Below are 27,352 nucleotides of genomic sequence, written 5' to 3' on the forward strand. Positions count from 1 at the left end.
TTTTAATCTATACTTTCAAGGCTATAAATATTAATACATTTAAAATGATGCTTAAATTGATGAAATATGTGGTTGTATTATATTATTATAATGTATACATAAGAACAGTTGAGTACTTTTTGACAGGTACTTTTAATAAATCAAATGTATTTGCTCCAATTCATTTCTTATGGAAATTTTGACAACTTTATCACCAGCCCTGATGTCACAGAGATCATGCAATAAAGCACTGAGTGATAGTTTAATATGTTCTAAAATTTAAATATAAACAAATATGCTGCCTGTTTGATGAACTCCAGCTGAAAGTGATAACAGCTGTTAAGTACCAGTTCACTTTGTATTACGTGTCGTAGCGCAGTCTGTTGGATCCAATGTAAAACATTCTAAAACCAACAACAATCTATGAATAAAAATTAATTCAATAGAAATTTAAATTGGATCGAATTGTGTAACACTAAACCATTCTCGAATACACCTGAAGACACACATAAAATTTCATTAAAATCGGTCCAGCCGTTTAGGAAAAGTTCAGTGCGTACACATACACACAAAAGAATGATATCTTAGAAAGAATTATATATCTACTTCTGTCAAAAGACAACTAAGATAGGTTTCACAACAGTCTTTAAATACATAGTAAAAGCTAGGTTAGAGTATTTTGTCTTTTATATTTACATTGCTACACTGTTAGCAGTTACTGGTTGGAACGCAATGTAGTAGGCATGCACTGCACGTGTATGACCACTGCTGGTTCAAGTGAATTTTATCTATGACACCAATTTTGAGTATGCCTTGTTGCCAGTGAGTGATTTATTATGAATTTATAAATTTAAATGTTTATATCAGAGAATATTCCCAAATTTTGTGCAGGAGACAACGCATGTTTTAGAAAAAACTGCCGGGGGTTACCTCTCGCATTTCAAAAAATTCTACTTGAGAATAAAATGATAAAATATCAATACATTTATTTTGTCACTTGTGAATACTTATTTACATAAAACTACATTATTGACATACAAATGGTTTAGGGTCTCCTAATTCTCACAAATAATCACATTTTTCCAATGATATGTGAAGACGTTCTTGACAAATATACTTTTCACGATCTGTTTTAAATCTTTTAATTTTTTTAAACAAAAACTTGACATTTAATAAAAATTAGCAGTAGCTGCAGAAAATATTATGTTAATTAAATTGTATTATATTTTATTTCTCGATTATACTTAACTTTTCAAATATTTTATGTTTTGAGCATATTTTACGAGAAGCAATTACAAAAAATGTATGGAATTGTTTTAAACGCATTTAAATAGGAACTATATATGACCATTTCATTTTCAGTAGTTTAAGGATAATCTCAGTTTTTCAAAAATGGTTTGTAAATAATAGAACAGCTGCAAAATTAATGGTTCACGTAATGTGTGAGAAGTTTTGCGAAAAAATATCATTGGAAAATTCTATTACCACATTAGGATCTAACAAATTTTAAACTACTGGCATATGTTAGAAATACAAGTTACTCTACAAGCACATTATTTAAAAAAAATTGCATTACAGTAATATATTAAAACATATATGTTGTGGAATCAGCTACATGTTGCAAGTACTCATTTCATGGTCGGTAGATAACAGATGGTAACAGGTATGACTGTTGTAAGGCATCAACATTATCAGAAGTACACAGACCAATTACTATTACCGCAATTACTATTAATTAGCAGCAACAGTAAACGGTTGATATCCCATGTGTAAACTGGGACAAATCGCAGTCGGACGCGTGACGGCCGTGACCCTGGAGTCGTAACTACTGTCCTTGCCGGGAGTCGCGGTCAGTCAGTCAAGTCAGTCAGTCAGTCAGTGAGTAGACATGGCGACCGTAACCACCGCAGTTCTCTGGGTAGTGCTTACTATACTTAGGTAAGCTAAATTGTTTTTATCTATAATATAATTTTATATTCCCATTCTAGGATACGAATTACTGACATAAAACGTTGTAAATAATAATATGCTAATATCCACTCTATTATATACGAGTACTTATCACTTCGCCTTCTCCTTATAACCAAAAGAAGGACATCTGTTTTATCTACTTTTTGCCTTGACTCGCATATTGTGAGTCAATGCCTTGAATTCATTTCCGTCCGTATATTGTATCCTAAAATAGTCCAGTACTCGTATTTCGAACATTTTTCGATTAAAACCGTTTAATAATCTGCAAAATTAGGTAATTTATAAATTTAATGTATGCTGTTGGAAATTTAGTACTGAATTTTATTTAAACTTTGAAATATGGTTTTAGATGTTTGTATCAGTTGGAAAATGTATATAGACTATTGGGTTTATTCTTTAAGACTTTAAAAACTGAAAATGTTTATTATATAAAATATTTATTACTAACTACGTAAAATTGTACATATTGGATTACCAAACGGAGGTTTATCAATCTGTCAATCGATGTAGTTACGTTCGGGTTACAAGTCTGGAACTTATATTTGTATGTACCTATAGATGCATATATCTTAATTAAGATACAGGGTTAATAAACAGTCTGGAGACCAGGCCCGTAGCTAGGCCCTTGGAGGCCCCGGGGCAGAAAGTCCATTCGAGGCCCCCCTTTGTTATATATTTCGCACTTTTTTAATTAATAGATATAAGCATACAGTAATTGGATCTTTAGGCTTAGAATTTATGTGCATTTTTTTTATTATTATCCTATTATTATTATTATTACCTTTTTTTTCTTATTAAATCTATAATACTTAATTGTTTGCTTAAACTATGTTTACAAATTTCTACGGTTAAGTCATAAACTGGTAATGATTTTATATGCAAATTTGTATGACTCCTGGCCCGGGTGCCATTAGTTTGGTTTTTAGAGCCATTATTTTTTCAGCTTACCATTGTGATTGGTATTCTATTTATAGTGCTGAAAGGAAAATGAAAAACATAATTATTTTTTCAAATTTTATAATAAAAATATAAATATAAACAATAATAAAAAAATATATAATAACAATATATAATAAATAAATAAAGACATAAGTGCTGATGTCTTAAAACTTTTTAGGTCTCTTCTTAGGCCTACATCCAAGCAATGTAGTTTAGTAGATAAACATACAAGTAATATCATTAATTATGTAATACCTTTGAATACACAATAAATTGTATATTTATTTATGGTGTTTATGGTAATACTGGTAATACCATTAATTATATATGATCAATGGTGGTAATACCCACTCATTCTCAAGTTTAAAAATTGCCCAACTAGTTTGATAGTGAGAATGCAACTGAACTTACTAAAAAGACTTTCTTCTTGACTTGACACTAGCAAAAACATCAATAATTCGGTCAAAATCTAATTTTTCGGGCTCTGTCATTTTCAATAGACAAAAGAGCCAAATCAGTGAGACGTTGTTGGGACATGGAGCTTCGCAGGTAGTTTTTGATGAGTTTTTTAATTTTGAGAATGATCTCTCTGCCTTTGGCTACTGTAACAGGGACTGTGAGGTACATAAAGCATGCTGTTAGTACATCCGGGTAGGTTGATGCTAGGGAACTGTTTTCAATGAGTAGGAGATTTTGCAACTTCTTTTACTTCTTTGAAATCCTTTAATTTTGGATTGAAAAAAGCATTCCTTACTGATATAAAATCTGAGCTTTGAACAATGGCGTTACATCATCTGAAAATCTGCTTACAAAATTATCAGCTTCACAACGCAGTTCTTCATCTGAACATGAGGCCAGGAAAGAAGGGTGAACAATTTTATAGGCATCAATCACTTGCTTCATGCCTTTAAAACGGTTGTCAATTTGTGACACAATAGTATCAACCATTGGGAAGAATATTGTCACTCTGAAATTGCTTTTAGGATCTGTCAGTCTTTGGTCCTTCACAAAGTTCATCAAAGTGCTTTTTTACCTTTCTTGCACGTTGGCCAATAAATTCATGGGTAATCGTAAATCCCCCATTTTGAACATACTTCTTCTGCTTCACTACAGACTTCTTCAAAGGACCAACGAAGTTCGGTTACTTTCAATAAAGCATTGCCTAGGAGATCGTACGCTGTCATTAAACAATAGATTCCGTTTGCAAGGATTTTGAGGCAATGTTTATTTCCCCTAATATTTTGCACTGGACAGTCAAGAGCAAAACAAAACTAAAAGATTCTAACCTTTTTTTGAGGCCCCTCAGCTTCATTCCTTTCCTTTGGCTTTTTGCTTGTCAAAATTATTTTTATTTAAGGCTTTCATTACATCACCGAACCTTTCCTTTAAAGCGTACACAGCTTCATATCTCCCCTGCCCAACGTGTAGGGTTTAAAGTCTTTAATGTTACCTTGTCTTTAGGAACAGGAGCCTTCGGATTCTCTGTACAACCAGAAACGACTTTTAGTTCTTGCCACCGAACAATGCTGTGGCCAAAAAAACTGTAAATATTTTTGCACCGTCTCAAAAAATTGTGCTATTTCTCGATTGCATTCAACGGCATCTTTAAGAACCAGATTCAAATTATGGCTGGCACAGTGAATGAAATAGGCATGGGGTTGCAAGTTCTTGGATTCTCTTTTGTACTCCATTATACACACCACTCATGACCGATGCACCATCGTATCCTTGTCCTCTGCATTTTTGTTATGTGAAGGCCTTTTTCTGAAATTGATTTTATGATGACGTCTTCTAGCCCCGAAGCGGTTTGGTCAGTAACTGCTGTGAAAGATGTAAACGTTTTCACAAATTCTCAACTCACAAGGTTTTTCCGAGTTGGTCATGGTCAATCTTTACATAGCGAAAAACTTCGCTTAGCTGATCTACTTTACTTACATCTTGTGTTGTGTCGTAAATTATGGAGAAAAAAGGCGCACTCAAAAGCTCTTCTTTAATTCCACTAAGCACTTCACTAGCCATCAGAGAAATAATTTCATTCTGAATTGTTGGACTGAGATAATTAACAGTACCACTTGGCCTTGTAATTAGATCTTCTAGGATAGTGTCATATTTTGACAGCAATTCAATCAATGATAGAAAATTACCTTTATTTCTATCAGTGATATGCCAACTGTCTCCACGAAAAGGAAGGTTGCATGTTGCCAACATAAGGGAGACATCTAAGACCCTCTTCAAAAACTTTCCTCCAAAAATTCCGCTCCTCCTTCAAACCTTTTTCTAGTGCATCGTCTATTGAGCCATGACGTCGCCATTGCTCATAAACCAAGCAGGAATCAGCATGGTGCTGTGAATTCTCATGTGTCTTTATGCGATCAGACAAATGTTTCCAGTCCCTTAATCCTGAATCCCATCCTCCTACAGGTCCTTTCTGGGGAAACAACCAGCAAGGTTGGCAATAAACACAAATCCAATTTGGACGAATAGCACAACCAAAGTTCTTTTCAGTTTGAGCCCAGACTTTGACTTCAGGGTAAAATAATTGTCTGAAAAGGACCTATCCTTGTTTTCCATCATATGGAAATGGGCCAACTGGTTGATAGGGTCCTAGTCCTAATTCAATAATTCGTTTTTTCACCTCTGGATCGATGATCTGGTCTGGAAAATGGGGTTCTCCGGTGTTTAAACAAGTTTCATTAATTTTATTCGTCCGGCTACATTCCACCTGTAAGTAGATTGTAATGCATTAGTATTTTTTTTCTTACAAACATGATCATAACAATAGGGAGTTACTGTAATTCCATGTTTACATGGAAGTAATACTGTTTACTTCCATGTAACCATGGAATATTTTATCGTAGGGATTCCATGTTTTAGGGCGATAAAAACAGCATATGTTGTTATGTTGAAAAATATAATATAAGTATTCTGTACTTGGCATGTCTACTTACTTGATCATTTACGCCGATCAGTTCACTGCTTGACGTAGGACTTGTTGGAGGTTTGGCACAATTTTTCTTGTTGATGCCCTAGCCCTAGGCATGTTACTTCTTCATCAATACTTTCTTCAGCGTTATCTTGAGCTGTTAACTTCCTCTTCAATCTCATTTCCTGGGACTGAGGCTGCAATAAAAAATAGCAAGTCAAAAATAACATTAAGTTACATATAACATATAATTTAAAGCCAATTTTAATAACATTGTAAAGATATAATAAAATATAAAATATATAAAAATATATAAAAAAAATATATAAAAAAATATAAAAAGAGTAGATTACATGGCCTCATAAAATAATGAATGTGCAAGCGAGTGTGGTGCATTTTTTACATCATATTATCACAAAAAGATATAAAATTACTATGATAGATATTCATGCTGTGCTGCTGTGCATGTATAAACAAATAAAAATACCTACACAGAAAGAAGTAGAAACCAAAGGGAATCATAAAAATCACATAAAAAATTAAATGACCACTACACAATAGTAGGTAATATGTAGCCTATATATGACTAGTGATAAATTCACAAACAAAACATTGCTTATGTAGATTAGAATAGATTGCAGTCTGAGTCAGACACAGTGGTCTAAACTCAATCAAACATCCAAACTCTAGTTAAATTTTAAACACAGTTAATTTTAACATAGTTAAATTTTAAGATATTAATTATATAGTTATTGGCCAAGCTAATTAATTAGGCCTAAATACCGTATCTAAATTCAAACCACTCACCAATTATTGGTCTAGTTTCAGTACTAGATGTAGATGTGACATTAGTACTTTTAGTTGTAGTAGTACTATGTTAGTAGGACATAACCAAGCAGATAGGGTGGAAGAACACTTTGAAGCATCCTCTTCTCTTTCTTCTTGTCTTGCCTTTTCTCTTTGCCCCCACTTTGATAGCTTCTTTTCATTTTTAATAAATACAAGAATAAGAATACAAATTGTATAACACTTTAACACCGTAACAAACGAGTAACGGACGAACGCCAAAACGTCAGTTTTTGGTGTTAGTTTACCATCAACATAACATAACCTTATCCGGGCTGTCTGTCACTAGCTCACTAGTCGTAGTCACTCTCACTGTTCGTCTGTCAGCTGTGGCAGAGGCAGTCGGCAGACGGAGCCGTCTACGTCACGTCGACGTCAGGACGAGTTTATTACTGTTGGGGATGGGGGAGAATAAGGTGAACTAAAAGTGCAAACTGCATTTCTTTAATTGCGTAACAACTGACAGGCTGATTGATAGTCTGTCTATTTTTGTTACGAAATCTCTGTGAGAACAATATCTGTCCATTATTTTATATTGAAAAGCTATTTTAAATATTTTTTTATATAAAGACATTTTGATGATTCGATGAAATATCCCTACGGACCCTACAGTAATCAATAAATTTTCACATAAAACTTTAATTTCATTTTCAATTTTTCCACCTTCATTTGGGGGCCCCCCCTGGCCGGGGCCCCGGGGCAATGCCCCGGTTGCCCCAGCCTAGCTACGGGCCTGCTGGAGACCCCCTGTACGAATTGTAACGGCTCACACTACAAACCTAAACACTGCCTACATTTATATCATGTTATGAAGTACTTTTTGGAAATATTACTACTTCACAAACCCAAAATGTGGGATTTTGGAGGCAGCCCAAAAATTTCAAACGATAAACCCATTGAGTGATTAAAGTCGTGACAAAAGAAAACTAACAATGCACACTAGAGGCATCTCAAACCAGTATAGATAATTTAATTGATAATTCAATAGTGGATAATTGAAAGTTTTAAAATACAGAGTTAACTTTTAACAACCTATAAGCATAAGTAACCTTTAAAATCGTTGAAAATTTTTATTTTTTAATTTTTTTCATCACCACTAAGTAACTTCTTTTTAAATTATTAAAATGGAAAAGATCACAACAAAGTTTGTATTAAAATATCAAACATGTAAAATAACAACAGTTAATATAATTATTGGGAAAGTACTATATTGCACAAGTTATGGACTTTGACCTGTGTAATCAATCGTTTTACTAGACTTATCAGAGGCTTATTATATTCAATACTATTATATAAAAAATGAAGAAACTGTAAACATGACTTGTTTATTTACTGACTCTACTCGTAACAGCAACATAATACTGAATCACATTACTGCATAACAATCGAATCAACTGTTTAAAATGCAACAGCTGTTTTTAATGACGACACATAAAATACCATCAATGTCTTGCCGCACTGACTCGAGTCACATTGTTCTTTACCTACAGCATGGAGTTAAGCGAATAGGAACGTATTACATTGTCAATGATGTGTGGAAACGTTATACTAGTAGGTAGTACTTCGTGAATTCATAACAATGATAGAAAATTGTCATTAGATTTCTTTTTTCCTTCATTGGTAGCATTAAAAATACGGGTTACAAAAATATTTACTTTTTCTACTTTGTAACCTTTTATTGAAACATGAAAAGACACAGTGTGGGGCTTAAAAATTTTAATATTTTAATTCCTCTAAAAGGTTACTTATGCTTACTTAGGTTGATAGTGGTAAATTATGACTTCTAAAAATTTCAATTGGTCGCTATTTTGTACTGGATTCAGATAAAGACCTCTAGTTTGAGTTGTTACTTTTCTTTTATCAGGACCAATAGATCCAACCAAGTAACTCCATTACACTATGTCACATTATAACATGTCATATGACTCTACTCAATCAGTTTCCAGATTTGGGTACTTTGGTATTACACCGATCACATCGCTATTGGGGGGAATTAAAGTGTTCTATATACAAACAAACGTTAATATTCCACAATTACTATGTCAACTTCAATTTTGTGCTTGTATTACGTAATCTTGAATTGAAGTATGTAGTACTTCGAGGGGTTTATCTTTTTCCGCTAGATTAGCTGCAGGGACGTAGCCAGCAAGGAGGTCAAGGGGTTCTCCAAAATAATCCCTCCAAATTTTCAGCAAACGATTTTTATTATTTAAATAATTCAGTATTACTGGCATGTACTACTGAAAGATCGTTCTCAACAAAGAAACGGGTCAAGAACTTTATGAGAAACAAAATGGGGCCTTACTCTCTGTCCACTACGGTAAAATATCAGTTGTCTGGATCCCCCCAAAATTCTTTCCTGGTTACGTTCTTGATTAGCTTGTTGGCGCTGAAGACCGAATTGATGGCTAGAGGCATATCTGATCGGTAATTTCCCGAGCTCAGATCACTCTCCATTAACAAACACTTGTACAGTACAGGAAAAGCAGCGGAAGTACACTATTATAATAGCGACGCACCGTCAAGACACTGTTGCAGCATTGTACAGTAATTGAGTGCTCGACTTTGAACCACCGTGAGGTGAGGAAGGATTTTACCGTAAGATAATTCATAATATTCAACGACAAACATTGGTTTACACCACTCTAGTGAGCAGATCAACCGAAATCCCACACCGAAGTAACACACTGCGATTTATATCTTTATCCTGCGATTTTCTAGTTTCCGTCATTTTAACCATAAAACTAATACATTTTTCTAATTTTATTTTTATATAATTTTTATTTTTTTTAATGAAGCTCTTTCTTAAACGAAATAAATCTACATACGAAGTATCAAGTCTCAAGGAACTTTCTATCCAGTATTATGGACAGTCGGACGGACGGAATATCTACTTTAAGGGGACCCGGGAGGGTTCTGAATATCATAAAACCTGCTGAAGTGGTTCACTACTAAACTTTATGTTCGCAATAAATGATCTGTGTTTCTTCCGTAGTGTCTGCTGTCACTTCGCAATAATAAGTATGTACTTGTATTAACTGTTTTATCTAAATATGTAACTACTCGAAGCTAAGTCTTTCATTTTATTGTGCTACGGTCAATTACGTTTCAGGTCCTGTCAGTGTGAGATCAAGGCTGTTGGGGATGCTCCGATTATCTCCCGGATCAGTCAGCCGATAGCACACGGCGAGGGTCCTCACTGGGACGACACCGAGCAGGTACTGTACTACGTGGACATCGCCGGGCAAACCATCCACAGATATGACCCTAACACTCAGCTGGAGAAGACCATTACGTTCAGTAAGTTACCGAACTTTACTACTGTATACATTTCCGAGCCTTCTAAATCTAGTGCAGTTGAGGGTCAATACTTCGTAGAGCGTTGTGAAATTATGTTGTTTTCTTGAACAGTGCACTCCCGATCATGATTACATCTGACAGGATTCAACCCTATTGGTCTTACTGAATAATAAGCCTCTAACATGGAGTATTGAAGGTCTGGACAGAACGTAAAGACAATCAGACTAAGCTAAGATGTTCCATCTGAATGTAGAATCAGCCAAACCAGGCACGTGTTAAACTTGCTTAAAAATGTCATTTTATAAATTCATAGTATATTCTATTTCTTTACTAATTTGTGCATTTTGTGTTTCCCTCCTTGCGATCATGGTTACCTGTAAATGAAATGTAAAGATTAAGGATGGTTTTTAACAGTTTGAGCACAAATTCAATATAGTTCTTTCTTGAACCAAGTGGATCCTATGTGCCAAGTTTCAAGTCTCTAGAATGTTTCTATCAGGAGTTCTTACGCGTAAGGACGTGTTATACGGACAAACAACAACACGATTTTACGAAGGCAATGTCGGGTCCTTAATCACCTTCAGAAGATATTATCAGGTCTTTCGACCACCCACTCAATCAAACAACATTCATGATAGTGGTACCTCAGTTGGTTACTGAGTTTTAAACAGTATTTACACAACCATTTAAAATATTGCTAAGTATTTGTTCTATCCAGAGTAAGAAGTCCACCTCGTATCTGTCTGTGAAGGTAAGCCGGTCAGCTTGGTGGTACCGATCAAAGACCAGAAATACAAGTTTGTGGTGACCCTCGGGCTGGACATGATGATTCTCACGTGGGACTGGGACTCGGGCTTCAACTACGTCTCGCCCCTGGTGTCCGTGGACCAGCACTCTCCCAGGAACCGCTGGAATGACGGCAAAGCGGACGCTAATGGTAGAATGTGGGCAGGTACTATAAAAATACAAACCTATCTGTCATATAAAACGTTGTAAGACTTCTCTTAGAATTATCCACATCAAACAGTGGATGAATACAAAAGAACAATAAAGTTTGATGTACATTGATTTTATTATTTAGTAACTGAAATTATAAAACCCTATATTTTGCATGAAATTACATGTTTGAAATTTATTATATAACTATTGTAACGTTATATTTTGCCTGAAGCGTTACTATATACATGTATAAAAAGACGAGTAACGCCAGGATTAGTTTCTCTTTTTAATTAAAAAAAGGTTGAGTCCTAAAGTGTTATTACATTTTATTCCATTAAGTATGTTAATTTGCTATTAATTAGTTTATATAAAGTGCATAAAATAAAGTAGACATACGTTTTAAATACTCGTTTTTTCTGTTCGAGTGTAGACCATAAATTATAAACAACAAATAAAATCTAAAAATTGAGTTGTTATAAACTTTTAAGGATACCAAATGCACTGGAAAAAATAGTGCTATGGTGTAATGCTCATCACATATATGAAAATCTGCTAAAGGACAATCAGTGATAGCCTGTACGAGCATTAAATGTAATCATTTATTTGATAATAATCGTAGTAGACACATGGACTTCTTATGTTGCAGGCACTATGGGGTTCGAGGAACCGGTGGGGGTGGTCGCGATGAACACGGCCACATTCTACAGGGTGGACAACAACCCCTTGGTGCCGTGCCGTGCCGACTTGATGCGGAGACCTGTCAGCATCAGTAACGGGCTGGCCTGGAGCAGCGACAGTCGCACCCTCTACTACACGGACACGCCCACCCGCAGAGTCGACGCGTACGACTTTGATCTTGCCCAAGGAAATATATGTATATATAGCATATTCATTTACTAACCCCTGAATTGAATCAGACACTAGCGATCCACAGAACAAAATTACTTTTGGTTCTTAAAAATAGCAGTTATTTGAATATTATAAATGAAATAATGTACTCTTGTGCCAAATTTGTTCCATAAGGGGTCTGAATTTAAATATGAAACTCAATGTTATAATATTTAGTATATTACATATTCAGTGAATTAAACAAATACAATTTAAGACTACTACACACTTTACTTTAACTTAAAAAATCGGTATTTTATTCAACTTAGTCCCAATTTACGTGCTAAAATAAATGTGAAGTAAATAATGTAGGTGTACGCCCTACCAGTTCGATTATAGTAATGTTTCAACACCATATTATATTTCATATTAAATTAACTTAATTAGATACAAACTTCAGCGTATTTGCTTGTTTTCATATAAATCATGTGTACTTGCCTGTCGGAAAGAATCTTTAACCAGTTGTTTCGTGCCAATCGTGATTCTAAGAAAATGAATATTTTTAACACCAGTTTTTATGGTTGCAGCAAACCCCAGAACAGTGTTTGAGTTTGGCAACACTGCAGGGAACCCGGACGGAATGACGATCGACTCAGATGGGAACCTATGGATCGCTTGTTGGGGCGGGTCTCAGGTAACCCATGCTACTGTCCTTAACTTTGTTTTACCCCTGTTCCCTTGTGTGTGAAAGAGACTAATGTGGACTGCTCCAGGTGATCCAGATAGATCCAAACACAGGCCGACTGCTGCGCCAGATTAAGCTGCCAGTCGAACGTGTGACATCTGTAGTGTTCGGTGGCCCCAGACTCGACACCTTGTTCGTCACCTCTATGCGCGCGGGGCTCAGCCCCAAGCAGCTCCGTCAGCAACCACTGGCCGGGGCTCTGTGGCAAGTCACCAATCTTCACGTCACCGGCACAATCAGCAACCCCGCTATAGTCAACTGCAAGTGTAACAGTTAATAAACACGCACACCACTCAGTTGTTTTCGTTTTCTTCAAACACAATGTCAATGGCTCTGCATGGCTATTTGGTGTGACAAATTTAAACTCCCATCAGACTTGTTCACAATTGAAACTTTATAAGAATAGTACTCGTATAATGTTGAAAGTAACCATCTTTAACGTCACACTTTTTGTTGTTCATATTGCAGACACTTTCAGCTTTAAAGTGTTTTTTTTCTAGTTTTGGTACATCGTAGAGTCATGATACTTGTAGTAGACGCTATAGTCGTAATTTAAAATATTGTAGATAATTATGTCATAACTACTAAACCTGATAAGGTCCAATTCGTTTTAGGTTAATATTCCTAGAATAGCTTTTCTAGAAATCTTTTACATATGTAAAAACCAAAACTTTGCAAACAATCTAAGACTAGACGCCTTACTGAGGTTAATACTAGGACCAGTTAACAGAGTTCGGTAGTGTTGCATTATATCAGTAAAAGTTAGTTTAGGCTCTAGCCACAGGAAAGCGCTGAACACTATTCTTCAGAGATTTCTTTGTTTGGTGTTCTTATATTATTAGAGCTTGTCCCTCGGTAATATGGCATTGCTCAATTTACGATACTGGTACCCATTATAGACGGAGAACAAAGTTATGACCGAAAACCCCAAACATTGTATAAAACCTTTAATTGTACAAGTTACAAAGAAAATAATCATTCATACGGATGATATGTGCTGAGATCGGGGGATTATTTTAGTTCTGAGAAATGAAGTCTGGACTTACCTTGATAATTGACATCCCTTCCATACAACAAAACCACATATCGTCAATATTTTAACATTGCAAGCAATAATACTGGTATGTGTGTGTGTGTATATATATATATATATATATATATATATATATATATATATATATAGATGTGTGATGATAAAATGAGTTACATGAGCATAATGTTTCATTATAGATTTTTACTCGAGTTTCAATTAAGAGTTTTGTATGATTTAACCTATACTGCTTATATAATAAACATCTAATCGCAAAATCTTCATTTTTTAGTTTCTATTTATTTACATATATAATAAGTGGCAAATATTTCACAAAAGGTCAACACTATCTACTCGGGCCGACCATCTCGTTTGGAAAATACTATGCAGGGAAATCCTATATGTTTTTCTAAGCATTCCCGTCTTTGAACGCTTCTAGAAAAGTTGTGTGTAAACAACACACAATAAAATTAAACAACCCATAGAATGTGATCACTTCATCGCAACATTAACTCTACAAAGTTCAGGCTATGTGCAGTACAGATGCTATAAAACGCCAAATTGTTATGTTCAATTATGATGGTTTGATAAACAATTCAGTTGTTAGTCGGACCAATAAACTCAAAGAACTATTAGGCTTAATAGTCGACAGGAAAAGGTTTCTCATAGTAAAACTATTTTCTGAAAACAAACAAAAAAATATTCGCTCAATAACCTGTATATGTTTTATTAAATCAGAGTTAAATTAATCTTCTTACAAGTTGTATACAGAATTGTTCAAAACAAACCACGCAAGAACATAAAACCAGCACTGAATTTGCGAGCTTGAAGGAAACATAGGTTCGGTATCGTGTTGTTTGACGTTTAGGTTGCAACCTGTGGCAAGGAATGGGAGGGTGGAAAAGGTTACATCTTCCGAGCATGCGCGGCGCGGAGCTCGCGAGAACGTGAGCAATCAGCGCCAGGCAGGCACCACGGTTCTTGAAAATTTCTCACACCCGCGCCACCACTCTTAGTGTTAACAATTGGTTTAGAATGAAAATGAAGCGACACTAACCATTCTCTTCACATTAAGCATGCTTATAAAAAGAGCAGCTGTAAAGCATTTGAACTTAATCTGTTATTTTAATTTTTAACAACGAACGTACATTTTAAGCACTTGGATGTGAATGGCCGGTGACAGGGAGGACAGAGGGGAAAGCCAATGCCAAAGTTAATAGCTGGCTGCACCACATAACTTTAATTGTTACCGTTTAATCATTTACTACCTGAGGCTCTGACTCCAAAAACCACTCTCCTTATCCGTAGCCCAATTTATAGCATTGCGTGAGATTGAACTACAATCCCTCACTTTCCCCACCACTGTGAAATATGAAATCTGAGATGACCCCCTCTCTCCACAATGTCAATGAATACGTTACTGACTACACATACACATCAGACATTTTACGTGCGTGGATCAGATATAGTTACGCACTCATATGTTTTAAACATATGAAGTGCATAATCGTCAGTCCTACCCACATGGGTACACACAAAGGTCATATTTAACACCAAATAATAGTTTCCATCAATTTATTTGAATCTGTAAAAAATTACTTATCACAGGAAACACAATATGCCGTTTTACACAAAATGACTAGAATAGCTACATTGACATGTTGTAATCTTTGGTTTAATCTGCCTTAAGTTAATTTACTTAGTCTAATATATATACTTACAAACTATGCTAATGTTAAATTTACATCTTATTTGTCACATAAAATGACGATGATGTTGTTTTATATCCAAAACTGTTGGAATATTTTCAAATTGTGTAAATGTATTCGATGTACGAGAACGAATTCTTTTTCAAAGTTTTCGACCACTCTACACTCAGATATTTTCAGTCCAGTTTTCGTTAATTAAAAATTATAACTAATACGTCTAATAAACGTGTAGGTAAGACACGTATTATGGTTACAAAATCTCAATTATAATACAAGGATCCCCAATCGAATATTATGCTGAGATCAGACACTGAGATCGACCGAAGTTAGCGATGGCCATTGTATATAAAATTGTGGATTTTCTGAAAATAGTATAAACTCAATTTATACTCAATTTTATCTGGTAGTTAGAAAATAATTGGGGGTTTTTCGGGGAAGCACCTATTTTATTGCCAAGCAGTCGATTATTGTGTATAACTACTTGTTTCGTTATCAGCATCATTGTTACATAATAGCACACAGGAAAGCAACCATCTTTTCGTCCATTATTACTTATTAAAGATCAAACAACTACAACCAGTTAATTTCAAATCAGTAATCACAATAATTGTATAGTCAATCAACAAAATACTAGAAACAATGACGAATGTATTTATTGCCATTGTTGTAGGCATGAAGTTCAACCCACTTTGTGTCGGGAATATACTAAAAATTGCGTGAAATGTGTAAGAAGTGTTGGCAAATTTTAAAAGGCATTAAATTTAAAGCTTTAATTGTTTTTAGAAAAACGTAAAGTTACTCAAACTAGTTAATATCTTGCAGTCATTTTTGGAATGGAAACTTTTCACATTTCATGTGATCTTATACTAACACTAAACACTAGTTTATTTACAAACATGCATTCTAAGAAGGCACGTTGGATGGGTTTATATTTTAAGATTGATATCAATGAAGAAGCTACTTTTCATCAAAGAAAGCAAAATCTTATTTATTATTTTAATCCTCTGAAATTATTTTTTTCCTCTTGTTTTCTCCTACCTTCGACCTATATAAATTATATGTAACTGTTGTATCATATATTATAGTTGTGTTAACTTTATATGTAAATTTTTTCATACATACAAACACTTTCCAGGAGCGCTTATTGTTCTTCATTCTCTTACTTTTGGAATGACGAACATTCGATAATCAATGAAAGTAGTCTTCTTGATTGATAGTGGCTGATGGTTAGTTCTGACACCAGCAGTTGAGGTGTGAGCGACTCAACAGCCAGGAGGGCTTGCACTGTCACGCGGGCAGCAGCAGACTGCCAGCAGCACTGCCATGCACACGCATGTGTCTATTCAGGTTACCACTTTGGGAGAATCTCAGCAAGCAGAGCTTGCACTGGTACGGTTTTTCCCCCGAATGTATCCTGAGGTGTTTGGTGAGCGTTGATGAGTCAGAAAACGCCTTCTTGCAAAGTCGGCAGCGGTACGGCCGCTCGCCCGAGTGCGTGCGCATGTGTGTGGTCACTGAGGACGATTGGGAGAACCTGCAACACCATAATAAGTGAGTCATCGCATACTAGGAGTCATTACAGCTTACAACAATACAGCAATAATGTCCTGAGCAGTCCTACAGTGACTATTGCGTCTAGACGGTCATGTGTTGCGTCATACAACACTGTGGCCAGTGTTACGTGTATGGAAAATTACTGATCTGTCTCATCATCTGTTGCAATAAAAAGGAATCAGCTGTTCTCGTAAACAAATACACACTTGATTCATTCATATGTTTTGCAGACAACATATAAAAAAGCAGGCAGTATGTGACCATAGCATGTCACAGTGGTAGTCCTCAACGAATCATAGTTTGTTGGTAGTCCTGCTGACTACATATGGCAACACTGCCTCAAGTGTCATTGGAGTACTTTCGTGCAGGTTACAATAGTGACTGTGAGTACAGTGCGTAAAGGTATCTAACATTACAAAATGAATTCCTATGACCTTGATTCAACATTTTTGCACAATCATTTACTACAGCCTAGGACAGTATGTTCTGAAGATTTATAAAAATGAGAAATAAAATATGGACATATGTCAAATCGAAGTACTTTAATGTCCATTATAAAAATTAGTGAATATAAATTAAAATATAAATTAATTCTGTTTCGTTCATACACATTAGCGGGCAGGTCATGGACAAGAGAATACATGTGTACAGGATAGTGTTAAGATCATTTTTGTCACCATGTGAGAAATAATTTTGAAAACAGAATAGTAGTACTTAAAGAGATTATTTTAAGACAAAATATATTTTCAAGTGCCTTTGGTATTCAGCCACCAATAGTCACATTGGGTTACTAAATAGACAATTAATATTGTCCACTTGCTACTAAAAATCTAAATTGACATATGGAAGTATATTTCGGTACATTGGTATTATCCGGAGGCCACAATTTTTCAAAATCTATCTATATTTCAAAACTGTGAGAATTATATGTCATTTACACCATCGGTCTTGTTTCTGCCTTCCAAGAGGAACTATTGGCGAGAAATAAGCCACTCTTCAGATACTTTCAAGTAGCTTGCATTGGCAGTTTAATGGAAATTATACAATATTATTTCATCCACTTTACATCAACGAGTGCTTTATCGACCTATGTTTTAAACACTACAAGCAATATTTCTAGTTCTAACCACTTATAAACTAGTATATAACTGGCAAAGTGTACTGCCAGAGATGAATGCCCTTACTAACTATAAGTAGTACGATAATATATGAGTTACCTCCTGGCACAGATGGGGCAGCGGAAGGGCTTCTCGCCGGAGTGAGTACGGACATGCGCCGTGAGGTTCGCGGCCTGGCTGAACGACTTGTTACAGTCGTCACATCTGCACACAAGAGCAAACTTCATTCATTAATAAACATAATATGGACATATAATGTTAATATTAACCATCTCATTAAATAAGGCAAAAATGTATGTATTAATATCTTCACGCAATCTTCAATCTCCAAACGTATATCCTATACATACAGTTAGAATTTGGGACCACATTATAAAGAGCTATGTACGCTCAAAGTTTCTGTATTAGTACAGACATCAAATATGTCTATTACCATAGATTGTGACTCTGTCAATAAATATTGGAACTGGGGAATACAACTAGGTTGAGCCTCCTGTTATGAGACAGAACGATTATGTAAACCAATGTTAACTACTTTGTGATAACTTTTGGTATACCTTTCACCATAAACAGGATCCTGTGATAGGATCAGTATAGTATATAATATCTAAAGTGTTTTCTTTGTATAGGAAAAACAAGGAAGCTAAAGCTGAGATTAAATTAATATATATATATATATATATATATATATATATATATATATATATTTATTTATATGTATAAAGGATCCATGTATATACCAAAATTAAAATGTATATAAATAAATCTCTTATTTATAGAAATGTAAACTTATACAAAATTACGCGTTTCTTCATTAATCACCAAGATATTAAACCCAAGAAATGTCAGCTAAATACTGCATTAATAGTTTTCTGTGTGCACTATGTAATTAATTAAGCGTAGATCCCAATGGTGTAGTATGTGATCATAATACATAGTCCGAATATGCACCCTATTCTACGTAATTTTCTAAGGACTTTTTATAAATATACATTAGAGTTTAATTAAATCCAAAAGTATTGTACAAAAAAGTAATATAATATAATAAAACAAAATCTTGAAGTATCTTGAACACCTTTGAGTAATTCCAAAAAATGATACGTTCACAATTGTAGTTAATGAAGTTTTTGATATTTCTGTATTACATACTGTAAAATATTAAGTTTGAATTTGATAGTATATTATTTATTTTAAGTTACAACTTTTCCAGCCTCGGTAGAAACCGATTTTTATTTTACAATAGGAAAATTAAAAACAAAATGGTTTTATTGTATCTGTATGTTTATAGCCATTAATCAGATTATAGTTACAAAATTAGTTTTACTCTTACTTGATTTTTAAATTGAGCTTGAAACTGACCTGTAAGGTTTCTCGCCCGAATGTGTCCGTAGGTGGGTCTTCAGTGTGCTAGGTCGAGCGTAGGTTTTGCCACAAATGCGGCACAGGTTGGGTCTGGACGAGTCGTTTTCCAGAGAGCCTAGGGCGGGCGGCACCTTGCCGACACTGGGCGTAGGCCGCTTGCTGGACCTCAGGCAGGAATTGTTGGGCGGGAAGGCGGCAGACTTGTTGATGACGGGCTTGAAGGAGGACGGAGTGGAAGAACAGATGAAGGGTTGGTCGGGGGGAGGAGGGCGGAAGTCGGCAGTGAAGGAGTACGTGGCACCCCCTGGGTAGGCGGGCTGAGGACTCAGCAATGCCTGACTCTGGTAGACTGGCGAGGGGTTGGACGGCGCCGCGGCTGTCCATTGCATCTGTTATCAACATTACACTGTTATAATCATTTGAACGTATCACGATCCAGAACTAAGCACGTACAGTATCACACCAAGGCGCAGTTTACCTGAGGACACGTCATCTGGTGCTGAAGATTGTCAGTCATGGTGGGCGGGTAACCGTGCATGGTCATGTTCATGCTGACGTTCACGCTCATGCTCGGGAACACTGGCGCCTGGTGATGGTAGCTGCTCTGCTCGTATTGTGTCGGAGCATAGTTTCCTCCCGGTGACATCATCTAATAACAACCACTCCGACTTATTATATTATAATGGTTTTCGTTAAAAATCATTACTCCCACTTGTAATACAAAAAGAGAGTATTGAATTTTCTTTACGTTTGTAGGGTTTGATTAAATAACGGCAGAACAAAATCATTACATATGAATATTTATTTTTAGGATTCAGATACGACTACAGATATATTTAAAAATTTATAGTTCAAAAATTTGTAACTATTGACTTTTCCATGTTTCTACATCTTAAAAACAACCTTATATTGTTTGTATAAATGTGCCTTAACCAGAGAACGAGACATACATGAATATGAGACAAGAGGCAGAGGTAACTACCGTTCTGGAATGCACAGAACGGTGGTTTATGAACATTTGCCTTCGCAGGCAGGTGTTAATTTTATAAACAGATTGCCGAACAAAATGAAAAATGCCTCAACGCCTAAGGTGTTAAAAACTCGTATCAAACTCTGCCTGGCTTTAAACGCTTTCTACAGTGTTGATGAGTTTCCGGCATTCAACTGGGGAACCACGCGATGAGCAAACTGACTCCAGCGCCGAAACTGGGCGTAATTGGCATGGAATGAATGTTTGAATGTTGTAAGTTTAAAAGTGGCCTTGATATGGGGTGAATACAAAATATTAGGTATGAAAATTGACGTTTTCTATGCAATGTATATTGTTAACAGCAATTAAACTATTTGATTTGATTTTATATTACTCTATGACCATATTTGTTCATTAAAATTAATTGAGAACATTAGGTTTGCAATTTAAATACATCAAAAACCTTAAAAAATCAAGTTTATAAAAAAATTAAGTTTTTGGGTAATTTATAAATTTTCAAAACAATATATACATAAGGGTGGGCAGAATAAAGCTTAAAAGGTGTGTGTGTGTGTGTGTGTGTGTGTGTGTGTGTGTGTGTGTGTGTAGGTTTTTTATTTTCAACAATGAGGCCATGAGATGCCAAGTGGGGTAAGTGCGCATTTTTTTGGTCAAAGTGAGTTAAGCACAGGAATGCACAGCTTAAGATACAGAAAATTTGGTAGACAAGTGAGATAAGTGAAAATAGTGACAAGTGCTGCTATCTAGAATATATTGTGAGAACAATCTCAACAATCAGCTGATTTCAGTTAATGGCCAAGTGGGATAAGAAAGTTTCAGAAGCCAAGTGGTGTGAGTACCACATGTCTCAGTTGGCTTCCAAACAAGACTGGATTTCTTAGTTTGTGCAAAATCATGGACCTTCTGGAAATGGAGCATTTGAGTTCTTCTGAAGAGCATTATTCCCAGGTAACACATTTTTATAATTTTAATTGTAACTTTATTACGTCTGGTGCAAAAGAATGAGCGTTATGCACTTGGTTATAAAATATTTCTTCTAAAATATTAGTATAACCTCAAAAGATAAATTGGTGGGATAGAGATTCAATGGCCATACACATCTTGTTTTAAAGCAAAAGATTTATTTGCATACTTAATAAAGGTAGTCCTAATTTACAAATCTGGCCAACACAGACTATATTAGCCATGAACTATGAACCAATTACATTAATTAGGGTTAAAAATTTCTCTGTTGCTTTTATTTTTTTTAGGTAATAGTTTACTTTAGCTTACTTTGCATGAAACAGTGATTTTCCTTATTGAAAGTAATTAAAACGTGTTTAGGAAAGCAATAATGAAAAAATAAAAGTCATCCTTAGCTACAGTGGTGTTAATACATAAGTAGGCTACATTAATTGTTAGCTTCATATTTCTTATGTTCCTTTTATTTACTATTTTTAAATTAAAATCTGGAGTTTTGCTTACATTGAGGGTTTATCCCTCATGCAGGAATCGTTTTTAGTAGGTCTTTCCTCAATTTTTTCTTCATTATTGCTTTTCTAAGCACTTTAACACTTTAAGTACGTACTTTCCACAGAGAAAATCAAAATTTCATGCGAAGTACCGCAGCTAAAGTAAACATTTACCCTGTTTTGGATTAAAAAATTCTTATAATAAAGTTAGTAAAAAACCGTTTTAAAAATAAACATAAAATTTAAATACATTCAATTCTAAATTTGGTTAAAAAAAAACATTAGACCGTGCTAAATACTTCACCAAAAAATTCAATTCTAAATTTGTGTAAAAAAAAACATTAAGACCGTGCTTTAATTTAAAAAAATTGATATATGTACAAGTAACCCGTGCTATACTTAAGTTTAGCCTACAAGTTTCAATAAACCATTACTTATATAAATATTTATACCCAAAATCTACTTCCAGGAGATGATAGGGATGATCAAGACAAGACCTATGAGCCTGAATCGTCAGAAAGTGACAGCAGTGACAAAGAGCAATTAGCTAACGTTTGAACCAGCTTAAATCGAGCGCCCAAGGAAAAGGCAACGTAAAGAAGGGATGTGGAAAAGGAAAAGGGCGTCCACATTGAGAAATAGTGGTCTGGAGCATAAGGATCGGTAAAGGTAGACTTCGTGCAGCGAAAAAAAAAACTGAGTATGTTCATCAGTTGCAGGTATGGCTGTAATGATAAGTTTAATGATAAACAACGGTCTCAGATTTTCAGTGAATACTGGGCACTTGATAAACTGGAATTTACAAACATCTTACCTGTTCAATTTAGTTGCTACAAATGAAGTAGATAGAGAAAAACTTAATGCAAAAAAAGTTAGAATGTTAGCGTTCAGTGCAGTTTTGGGGGGGATAAGAGTTTGCAAAAAGTTTCTTTGGTAAAAACTCTTGACATATCTAATCGACGGCTGGATTATGTTGTTCAAAAAAACCTACAAAGTACAGGTGCTGAGTCTCTCCAAAGGATTTGAGAGGTAAAGCTATACCAGGTAATAAATTACCTGATGATAAAGTTGATGAGGTAATTGGTCACATTCGTCCTTTCCAGTCTACATAAGTCACTATTCTCGTAACAAAAATCCGCATGTGCGCTATTTAGATTCAAGTTTAAACTTGAAGTTGATGTACAATAAGTATAAAGAATCAGTGCCAAAGAAAACAATAAATCTTCTGTAAAAGAGAGCTTTTATCGTTACATTTTTAATACTAAATTCAATTACAGCTTCAAGAAACCCAGCACTGACACTTGTAACACATGTGACATATTGAAAAATCAAATCGATCATGCAAAAGCTCCTAGTCAGAAATCTGAGAATCTTACCAAGAAGGAATTGCACCTTAGAAAAGCTGAAAGTGCGCATAAAGCAAAAGAAGAAGCAGTGACATTAGTAAATCAAGATGAGTCCAAAGTTGTCATAGTCTTTGATCTCCAAAAAACATTACCAACACTAGTTCTGCAATGTAGTAAAGTATATTACTGTCGGCAATTATGGACATATAACCTGTGCATACACAATGCATGTACAGGAGAAGCAACTATGTTCATGTGGGATGAAAGCCAATATTCTAGAGGCTGCCTAGCAATTGCTTCTTGCATATTAAAGTTTGTATAAACAGTTTTCCCCCTACAGTTAATCATATCATCGCTTTTTCAGTGACAACTGTGGGGGACAAAATAAAGAGCTCTGTGACTGTAAAGTTTTAGTCATGGTTAACACAATTAAAAAAATTGGTTGACCATAAATTCTTTGTTCCGGGTCATTCCTTCAATGAATGTGATAGGGACTTCGGTGTGATCGAGAAGGCCAAGAGATACAACTCAACAGAGATTTTTATTCCTCTTCACTGGAGTGAGATCATCGCAAAGAGTAGTAATAAAAAGTTCATGGTAGTGAAAATGGGAGATGAAGATTTTATTAATTTTGCCGCCAATATTGCCTTTTTTGTCAAATATGTAGTAGGAATCAGTAAATTTACTTGGCTAAAATTCAGAAAAGACCAACCTTTCACTCTTTTTTATAGTTCTTCTGTGGTAACAGAAACTGTTTGTTTTTGATAAAATGAATATTGCTGCTAAAAACATAGTCAATAACAAAGAAGTAACAGTCCTTCCTCCACTTGGAAATCAACAGAAAAAAAAACTAAATTCAGTACAAAAAGTACATTGACCTGCATCTACCTTTCAAACCCCCGATTCAACATGATTTTTTACATCAATCTACCACATCTTAAAAAAGGTGAACGTGTAACTAAGCCAACTACTCGCCGAACACCAACTCAGGCTGGATCTTCAAAGGAGACAAATGAACCCCTTGAAAACGAGGAAATTGAATTTGATAAAGTAATGGAGACTGGAGAGGAAAGCATCATGTAACATATTGAACTTAAGTTGACATCAATTAAATTAAATGTATAACTTCACTTTGTATCACAAATTAATGTTATTTTTCTCAGAAAATTTGTTGGTTCTTATTTTTCAAGAGTAATGTATTCCTTAAAAAATTGATTTACAGATAATTGTTGATCTGATGTAGAAAAAGATGTGGCCAACAGTACTGGTTACCTGATCTATAAGGACAATACTTTAAAAAGCCAAGTGGGGTAAGTACTTGTTAATAAGAAACCAAGTGGAGTAAGTGATGCCCTGAAGTAAATAAAACGGTGATATAAATCAAAATACTGATTTTCTGAGTTGATTTTTATGTAAAAAATTATCTAAATAAGATATACAGATGACTACCAAAATATATTTTCAATCAAATAAAAATTAAAGTTCTGCGGCGTAAAATACTTTAAACACATTTATCTCAAAATAGTGAAAAGTGCACCTATCCCACTTGGCATCTCATGGCCTCAAATGTACTTTTACTAGCTTATATTCACATATGCACGCCTCTCATTATTACACTTTTAAAACAGTATCCTAAGCACTCCTGAGATATTTGCTTGTCATTGGAATACATACAAGCACCAGAAGCACTTCCGTATTATAACTGTTGAACTTTAAGGTCAGTGGGTCAAAGCATCGAAGATGAATAGTGAGATTGTTTTATGTACTTCAGGTACCTTCAGACTACGTCTATGAAGTAACACGAATAGCTATACAAAATTTATTTTCGATTTGTTGAATATATCTCAAAATTTGAATAGTGATGCTAAAACATTTTTCAGTGGCGAGATATTAGAAAATGTCTGTTTCAAGGAGAAAATTATGGCCAAATATAAACTGTGTTTCAAACCTAGATTGTATTTAGTTTCACGTTTTCTACTATACAACAACTTAGGCCAATAGAATGGAGTTTTGAGATCAGATAATAATCCTATGAAAATCTCCAGATCTTGGGTTGAAGTAAGAGCGATCAATTTAGCTCGTGTTTTGGTCGAATAGGTCACTGACTCAGCAACTAAGGTGAATGGAGGGATTGTGAATGGAAGCTGTAGAGCTTCCTACAAGGGGTTTCTTCCAACAAATGACTCAACCTGCCCCACTTCGCCCACTCTTTCTTTCTAGGAAACAATTACTAAATAGACACATGCAAAATTGTTTCCCTGTTTCATTATGTTCTTAATGTTTCACCAGTAGTTCCAATCTCCAAATTTAAAAGTTTAATATCATTACAGTACCTTAACAGAGATCATTATTTGAAACGTTTCCTCGTTTTATTATTGTTATAATGACTTTTTATACCAATGCTAACAATTTCTAACAATCGGATCATAAACAAAAGGGCTAGTTCAACACTTATGAAGGTTTCCGGTAGTAAAAAATTGCGTAAAATAAGCTATTATCTCGATTGGTACCATTCCACGTAATTTGCGAATAGCGCGTTTAAGTTGAATACTTTGAAATAATTCGTGGTAATGGCTAAATGTCAATTCAATCAACTAAGGGAAGGAACAAATTAGGATTTAACTGCTAATCAGGTATAAATATTGGTAAATGAAGTGAAGATTGGCTTGTAGTTTATGATGATAGAAAATAAACAAAACTCCTTATGAGTATTTTGGACTGTATCAGAGTTTGTGAGTAAACTCTTTCAAAACTAAGAACTATTTTGTGTAGTTGTTATTGTTTTGGTTGTTTGCCCTTATGCAGTTGGCCACTTTTGATCTATTACCTAGAAGAAGGGCTTTGGCCCGGAGACAGCACCAGAACGACGATTCTCCCATTATCAGTTTTACACTTTAGAATCTAAGCTAACAGACAGAGCTAACACTCCACAATATCAGTTAACATGCAAACTAAGAGTACCCTCTTAATCATGATCCTGGTCTCACCTGGTGGGGGTGCACAGTGTAGGAGAGCGATGCAGAGGGGCTCGAGGTCACACCACATTGTGTCTGCGGGTAGTACGAGGGTGAGGTCTGTCCGGGGTGTACGACGGCATGCTTCAGAGACAGCAACACGTCGGCCACGTCGTGAGGTTGCTTGGCCTCGTGTTTGGGCTCGAACAGAGGTCCGAAGTCAGACCTAGTAACATATTCAAGTTTATTTCTTATAATCAACGTTTTAGGCTACATGAGTAAGTACAACGAATAACTCCAATAAAAACTTAAACTTTAATTAAAATTTGGCAACATCACAGCTTTAGAGACTTGCAAATGGATGGTTGCCATAACTTAAACGGTAAGTATATTTTCATAGCCAAAATACTGACCATTATTTAAATATACCAATTCTAATACAAATCCGTAAAATAATTCATTTTCATGATCATTCAGCTGCATCTTGTAGTTCAGAAAAGTGATCTCTTATTTGAAAGTTATATGTAGATGAATGATTTCAGTTAACGGTGAGAGATGGGAGATGCTCATTAACATAAGAATTTATACGCTCTAAATATTTTTGTGGTGTGAATTTAAACGTTGAGGTAAAGTAATGAGGAAGGAAAAGTGCTGGCATAGGTTGGTTAGGTAATAGTTTTCAAAAGTGGGCGTGTGTTTAAAAACTGTGAAGATGTTTTTACTAGCAGACATTTAGTTAGATGTTATCTAGTTAAATTGATTGTTACGTTCTCGCAGAGAAAAGGTAGACGAGTTACAAAGATAATTTGATTCTTGAAAATTGTGATGATAATGATGCGAAAATCGATTTATCGATTTATTAGATGTTTCTATGTTTTCTGCCTGCATAAAAAAGAGATGAATACGTCAAGATGGTCACAAATATTTATTCAGTGTCGGAATGACATGAGGGTATGCCTGAAGTAATTTAATGCATACCTCCATGAACATCTAAAATGACTTCTAGCATCTATGAAATGACAGCATGAGTTAATAAGGAACGGAGATAAGACTGTATCACCTACACACTGGAGAAGGCCGTTGGTTGTATCTGTTGGAACTTTTTCAAGGGAGGAGGAGATAAGAGACTCAACTGACAATTATAATGTACGGAAATTTGCTTATAGAAGAACAATATGTAAAGATTTTGGATAAAAAGAATCTTACAATGATACATGTGTCAAAAGGAAAAATTTACGTTGACAGAAAGAAGTTTGGTTTCAAAAGTTAACTCTGAAGATGCGCATGTAGAAACTGAATCTCAGTTCTTAGATATTAGCGACTGGTTTCATAACTTATGTATAACTTTTTCGGTTCTCACACACCGC

The 27,352-nt window shown here is 35.1% G+C and overlaps 2 protein-coding genes across 2 annotated transcripts in view; one reads left to right on the plus strand and one right to left on the minus strand.

The window, feature by feature from the left end:
* Positions 1–1,830: 1,830 nt before the first annotated feature.
* Positions 1,831–12,766, plus strand: LOC124359210 (regucalcin-like). Its single transcript, XM_046811773.1, has 6 exons — positions 1,831–1,917; positions 9,771–9,958; positions 10,710–10,910; positions 11,544–11,771; positions 12,313–12,419; positions 12,499–12,766. Exons 1-6 carry the CDS (start codon positions 1,868–1,870, stop codon positions 12,745–12,747), a joined length of 1,023 nt encoding a protein of 340 aa, XP_046667729.1. The 5' UTR covers positions 1,831–1,867; the 3' UTR covers positions 12,748–12,766.
* A 2,295-nt stretch (positions 12,767–15,061) lies between these two features.
* LOC124359211 (protein glass) overlaps positions 15,062–27,352 on the minus strand; it is a 41,041-nt gene continuing 28,750 nt past the window's right edge. The window contains exons 3-7 of the mRNA XM_046811774.1: positions 26,019–26,211; positions 19,722–19,892; positions 19,241–19,632; positions 17,981–18,085; positions 15,062–16,743 (exon numbers count right to left, since the gene is read on the minus strand). Of these exons, the coding sequence (XP_046667730.1) occupies positions 16,497–16,743; positions 17,981–18,085; positions 19,241–19,632; positions 19,722–19,892; positions 26,019–26,211 (1,108 nt within the window). The 3' untranslated portion in view covers positions 15,062–16,496. The remainder of the gene's footprint in view (positions 16,744–17,980; positions 18,086–19,240; positions 19,633–19,721; positions 19,893–26,018; positions 26,212–27,352) is intronic.

This window comes from Homalodisca vitripennis, chromosome 4, assembly GCF_021130785.1.
Source record: "Homalodisca vitripennis isolate AUS2020 chromosome 4, UT_GWSS_2.1, whole genome shotgun sequence".
NCBI lineage: Eukaryota > Metazoa > Arthropoda > Insecta > Hemiptera > Cicadellidae > Homalodisca > Homalodisca vitripennis.